Consider the following 6,356-nt stretch of genomic DNA (forward strand, 5'->3'; position numbering starts at 1 on the left):
GGCGCGGTGGCTCAAGCCTGTAATCCCAGCACTTTGGGAGGCCCAGGCGGGCGGATCACGAGGTCAGGAGATTGAGACCATCCTGGCCAACACGGTGAAACCCCGTCTCTACTAAAAAAATACAAAAAACTAGCCGGGCGAGGTGGCGGGCGCCTGTAGTCCCAGCTACTCGGGAGGCTGAGGCAGGAGAATGGCGTAAACCCGGGAGGCGGAGTTTGCAGTGAGCTGAGATCTGGCCACTGCACTCCAGCCTGGGTGACAGAGCGAGACTCCTTCTCAAAACAAAACAAAACAAAACAAAAAAAACAAAAAAAGAAAACAGAAAAACGAAATTCTTACTATAAAAGTATTGAAATCACAGAGTTCTCACTTGGACTGCCCCTGCTCCTGGGAGCTACAGATCATGCTGTGGGCTGCCTCCACGGTCTGGTAACTCAAGGGTGACCGGGGTGAGGCACAGTTCCTTCAGCGCTGCCTAGCTGAATGTAAATGGGTTGTTCAAATTGCACTGGGGAGCCGGAGTTGCGTGGGTTTTAATTTAAAGATGTAAGTACAAATCTATGTGCACTGCAGAAAATTCGGAGAAGGTCAAACTGCCTAGCAAGTAAAAAACGGTCATTCCAGCACGTGGGGGGTGGCCGCTTCTCTCCCCTTGGGTGTTTTTTTTGGTGGATTTTTTTTTGGTGACCCCGACTGGCCTGGACTCCATTCAAGGGCACATCGTGTGCAGTAAAACACCGCATGTTTCAGGGCTCCTCACTGCAACACGTGCACCCCCAGGCTGGCGCTCAGCGCTCCCAGTAAAAGCTGCAGCCAGGCGCGGGCCTTTCCTCCTCCCCACCTCGTGACGCTTTGTGCTGCGGCACCAAAGGCCCGTTCTGTTTCCCGTGTGCGCGCCCGTGTGCTTCCCAGCAGCCGCCACCAATGCTCCTTTCCAGGAAACAGCCTTCCTTCCATTCTCTCTTAGGGCCGATCGTAGCGAGAGCCACGATGCGGGCGATTGGAGCCGGGGTGGATTGGGGGCGGGGGTGGGAATCGGGCCCGACTGCCAGGCACCCGGGCCGCGCCTTCCGCTCTGACCTCATCCGGCCGCCCAGGCACGGGGCGCAGCAGCGAATCGCCAGCGCGGGCGGCCGGGAACGCCCAGCACAAATATTTACCGCCCCGGGGAGAGCGAGGGCCCAAGTCCGCCCCGCTCCGCCACTTGGGCCGCCCTGGACGCTTCCCTCCGGGCTGCCACCGGGTCGGACGCGGCTGCCGCGGCTCGCGGGCCTTCTCCCCAGCGGCGCGGCCCAACCGCCACCGAACCTTCTGGAAGCGGCGCCCGCCTGGGCCCTCACGCCGCCAGAATCGTACGCCCGCGCCAGCTCGCGGCAGCCTTGGCGGCCTGGGGAGGCGGGCTCGGGGTGGGCCGGCGCGGGGGCGGGGTCGGCGCGGGTGAGGCGCGTTCGATTCGCCCCCGCGCGCCAGGCCGCTCGACGGGCCATCGCTCCACCTCGCCCTCCCTTTATGGCCGCGGCCGGGGCTCATTCATTCCTCGTCGGGCTGCCAGACACCCCATGCGACTTTCTGCAGCCGCCCGCCGCATCCGCCTCCGCAGTCCAGAATGTCGGGCCCAGACGTCGAGACGCCGTCGCCATCCAGATCTGCCGGTAAGAAAGGGCCCGCGCGGCGCCAGCAGGGCCAGCGCGCGTCACGCCCCCGGCCTGTCCCGCTCCGGTCCGCGGCCCACCCGCCGAGGCCGCCCCGCCGCGGAATCCTCCCACTCCTCCTGCGCCGCCGCCCGAATCCCCGCGCAGCCCGCGGCCCGGATGCGACTCGCGATGCCGCACAAGCCGCGCGGCCCCCGCCCGCCTCCCGCCGGCTCCTCCCGGCCGCATTTCCAGGGCGGCGGCAGCGCCACGGGTCGTTTGGGCGAGAAACGCAGGGATGGGGCGGGCGGAGGTTAGTGCACAGCTCCAGAGCCCGGCGACCGGCGCCCGTGGGCCGCCCCGCCTCGGGCCTCGCCCGAGCATCCCGGAGCCTCAGCCCCGTGGTCCTGCTTAGCCTCCTCGAGGATTCGGGATCGTTACCTCGGCGGTTGTGCTGCGCTAACCAAAGCCCTCAGAGGTGGAGGGGAGGTGCCCAGAGCCGCGTGAATCCCTCCGTGGGTGCCCCTGTGGGAGGAGGTTGCAGAGCTACCGTCTTCAGTGCACTGCTTCGGTTTGGGGGAGGGCAGGTGTTGAAAGGAAGAACAGATAACACTGTTTGCCTCTAACAGTTTACTCTTAAGAAAAGGGAATCAGTGGTCTGTTGGGCCTGAAAGCATCTTACACAATAGAGGCAAAGGGTTGTCCTTCTAGGGCATCCCCCCTTCCTCCAGCAGTTACTGAGTAGATAGATGCAAGCCCCCAGAGAAGCTGGAGGCTGGAGATCATGAACAAGCTCATTTCCCATAGGAGGTGGGGAGGGCAACCTCAAGGTTACTCTGCAGTTCCCTTCGGCAGAATCGGAAGCAGAAGCAGGCTGGCATTTGTGCATGAACTAAGTGAGGGCAAGGAGTCTAGATTTTCAGCCACAGCACACAGGCACTGTGGCCTGCGACGGGTCCTATCCTGTTTGATGGACTACCAGGAGTGAGAGGTGCTTTCTGTTTTGGTGGTGGATTCCTCGCATTTGGGGCTTAAGCATCACAGACTGACCTTGGACTCAAGCCAAGTCCAATAGAAGCAAGTTACTTTTCTGTAGATGTTGACATCTCCCGGAAGGCTGGGCATGTAACAAGTCCTGGGTCATCGAAGCTCCTTGACTCAGTCTCATCTTCTGGCCTGGTCGAGGGCCTCTCCTGACCTCAAGGTCGGTTTTGACTTTTCCAGAGAGGGAACATCTTTGTGGGGAGCCCTGCCCCTTTAACTTTGGCTGTGTGGCTGTTCTGGTCCCATCGACTCTGGAGGTGGGGAAAGAGGGACCAAAAAAAAAAAAAAAAAAAAGAAGTAACTGGAGACAGACGGCCTGCATCAGGTGCCCTGCATCAGCTCTGCTGAGTATTGGCTGGGAACCTTGGGCTCCATGGTTTGCAAAGAGCTTATACCTGTCTCATCCCACTTGGTTTGCCCAACTTCCCTGGGAGGTTGGTGGTCAGTACTGCCTCCGCTACCTGTGTGGAGGAGGTGGCAGTTTTGGGAGTTGAGAAACTGTGTAAGGTCATCCTGCTCCAGGAGCTCCAGGGACAGCCCCTGCCCAAGTCTTCTGACTCCAGATCCAGTGTTCTTCCCACCCCTCTCCTGAATAAAGGAAACCTTGATTTAAATCTTCACGTGGAAGACTGGCCTTTTTTTTTTTTTTTTTTGAGACGGAGTCTCGCTCTGTCGCCCAGGCTGGAGTGCAGTGGCCGGATCTCAGCTCACTGCAAGCTCCACCTCCCGGGTTTACGCCATTCTCCTGCCTCAGCCTCCCGAGTAGCTGGGACTACAGGCGCCTGCCACCACGCCTGGCTAGTTTTTTGTATTTTTTAGTAGAGACGGGGTTTCACTGTGTTAGCCAGGATGGTCTCGATCTCCAGACCTCGTGATCCGCCCGTCTCGGCCTCCCAAAGTGCTGGGATTACAGGCTTGAGCCACCGCGCCCGGCCAAGACTGGCCTTTTATTTACTTCTTCAGGATGATGAATAGCCAATTTATACATGTTGTGTTTTTTCACCCAGCTTCTAACAGTTACTAGATTTTTTGTTTTTTTGAGACAGAGTCTCAGTCTGTCACCCGGGCTGGAGTGCGGTGGCCCGATCTCAGCTCACTGCAACCCCTGTCTCCTGGGTTCAAGTGATTCTTGGGCCTCAGCCTCCCGAGTAGCTGGGACTACAGGCGTGTGCCACCACGCCCGGCTAATTTTTGTGTTTTTAGTAGAGACGGGGTTTCTCCATGTTGGCCAGGCTGGTCTTGAACTCCTGACCTCAGGTGATCCGTGATCTGCCCGCCTTGGCATCCCAAAGTGCTGGGATTACAGACGTGAGCCACTGCACCTGGCTGGAAAAAGTTCTTATGCCTCAGCCTTCCGAGTAGCTGGGACTACAGGCGTGTGCCACCACACCTGGCTAATTTTTGTATTTTTAGTGGAGATGGGGTTTCACCGTGTTGGCCAGGCTGGTCTTGAACTCCTGACCTCAGGTGATCTTCCCACCTCAGCCTCTCAAAGTGCTGGGATTACAGGTGTGAGCCACTGCTGCCAGCCTAGTTACTAGATTTTTGTGTAGCTTTAGACACTGCCATACAGTAAGTGTGTGTTTTTTTTTTTTTTCCTGAGACAGTTTCACTCTGTCACCCAGACTGGAATGCAATGGTGCGATCTCAGCTCACTGCAACCTCCACCTCCTGGGTTCAAGCGATTCTCCCACCTCAGCCTCCTGAGTTGCTGGGATTACAGGAATCCGCCATCATGCCTGGCTAATTTTTGTATTTTTAGTAGAGATGGGGTTTCACCATATTGGCCAGGCTGGTCTTGAATTCCTGACCTCAGGTGATCCGCCCGCCTCGGCCTCCCAAAGTGCTGGGATTACAGGCGTGAGCCACTGTGCCTGGCCTGTGTGTGCTTTTTCTTACCCCCTGTAAACCAATTGCATATTGTTTCTTTTTTTTCTTTTTTTCTTTTTTTTTTTGGAGATAGAGTCTCACTCCGTCACCCAGGCTGCTGGAGTGCGGTGACACACTCTCTGCTAACTGCAACCTCTGCGTCCTTAGTTCAAGCGATTCTCCTGCCTTAGCCTCCCGAGTAGCTGGGACTACAGGTGTGCACCACCGTGCCCGGCTAATTTTTGTATTTTTAGTAGAGACGAGGTTTCACCATGTTGGCCAGGCTGGTCTCGAACTCCTGACCTTAGGTGATCTGCCCGTCTCGGCCTCCCAAAGTGCAGAGATTATAGGCAGGAGCCACCATGCCTGGCCAATTGCATATTGTTTCTAAGTGGCTGCCTTGGCCAGATGACTGGTGAGCAGGATGCCTGGTTGCCCCCTGCTCATGAGTGAGTAGGTGAGCCTCAGGTGCAGAGCGTGACTGCCAAAGGAGTAGGTGGGAGTGGTGGTAGGGGTAGGCCTGTGAAGAGAAGGCTGTGGTCACACGGGCTTGACTCAGAGAAACTGCAGGACACTGAAGAGTGACTGTACTAGGATGGGGAGCCCTTTAAGGACATCTGAGCCGACACCCCGAGTTGAAAGAGGAGCCTCCTGGCCTAGCCCAGCCAAACCCATGAATTTAACAAGACTTCACTGGACACTGCCAAGAAGCATAGCACCAGGAGGGAAACTGATATGTGGAAAATTTGGCCCCTGCCTTAAGGGGTCACAGTCTAGCAGAGGCAAGGATGTCCAAATCTCCACCATCTTAGAGACAGAATGGTCACATGTTCTCAGTTCAGACACTGTTGAAGGGATAAGGGCTTTTGTTTGTTTGTTTGTTTTGTTTTTTTTGAGACAGAGTCTTGCCCTGTCCCCCAGGCTAGATGCCATCTTGGAGTCTTGCCCTGTCCCCCGGGCTAGATGCCATCTCGGCTCACTGCAACCTCCGCCTCCGGGGTTCTAGCGATTCTTCTGCCTCAGCCTCCTGAGTAGCTGGGATTACACGCACCTGCCACCACGCCCAGCTAATGTTTTTGTATTTTTTCAGTAGAGATGGGGTTTCGCCATGTTGGTCAGGCTGGTCACGAACAGAACAGAATTTTTAATTGTATCAATTTAAATTCAGGTGGGTAGCCACCTGTGGCTGGTGGCTATCTTTTGGGGAATGCAATATGTAGAGAAATTTGAATTTACTGGTAGGTCTATGTGGGGCAGGGCGTTCCTAAAGGAAGCTCTGAGGCTTTCTGGGGACTGTAGCCAGCTCTGGAATAACCATGCTGATGGAGGGGGACCTCAGCATGGACACCACCCAGCAGGCGGATAACTTGGCATGCTTTATTTATAGGTAGATGTATGTGAAATCTACAAGGTTTTTTGTGTTTTCTTTGCTTGCCGTGCTCTTAGATGCAGATCTACCAGGAAGTTTCCTAAGATTAGGAATTGTGTTGTACCATGTGGTACCATGAATGCCTAGAATAGCGCCTGAGGTCTAGCTGACAGGTCAATAAACAGTAGTTGAGTGGCTATGAATTTCAGTATGTTATGGGGTTAGAATTATTCTCCCCAAGGGAAAAGACAGAGAGGGGCTCTACCTTTTTTTTTTTTTTTTTTTTTAGATGGAGTCTCACTCTGTCGCCCAGGCTGGAGTGCAGTGACGAGATCTTGGCTCACTGCAACCTCTGCCTCCCCAGTTCGAGCATTTCTCCTCTCCTCAGCTTCCTGAGTAGCTGGGAGTACAGGCGCCCACCACCACACTCAGCTAATTTTGTA

At 55.8% G+C, this 6,356-nt stretch overlaps 1 protein-coding gene across 1 annotated transcript in view; it reads left to right on the forward strand.

Annotated features, from left to right (window-relative positions):
• Positions 1 to 520: 520 nt before the first annotated feature.
• The window catches only part of ACOT7 (acyl-CoA thioesterase 7), a 140,292-nt gene continuing 134,456 nt past the window's right edge, over positions 521 to 6,356 (forward strand). The window contains exon 1 of the mRNA XM_017856075.1: positions 521 to 1,652. Within this exon, the coding sequence (XP_017711564.1) occupies positions 925 to 1,652 (728 nt within the window). The 5' untranslated portion in view covers positions 521 to 924. The remainder of the gene's footprint in view (positions 1,653 to 6,356) is intronic.

The sequence above is a fragment of the Rhinopithecus bieti genome, unplaced genomic scaffold, assembly GCF_001698545.2.
Source record: "Rhinopithecus bieti isolate Rb0 unplaced genomic scaffold, ASM169854v2 scaffold_40368, whole genome shotgun sequence".
Taxonomy (NCBI): domain Eukaryota; kingdom Metazoa; phylum Chordata; class Mammalia; order Primates; family Cercopithecidae; genus Rhinopithecus; species Rhinopithecus bieti.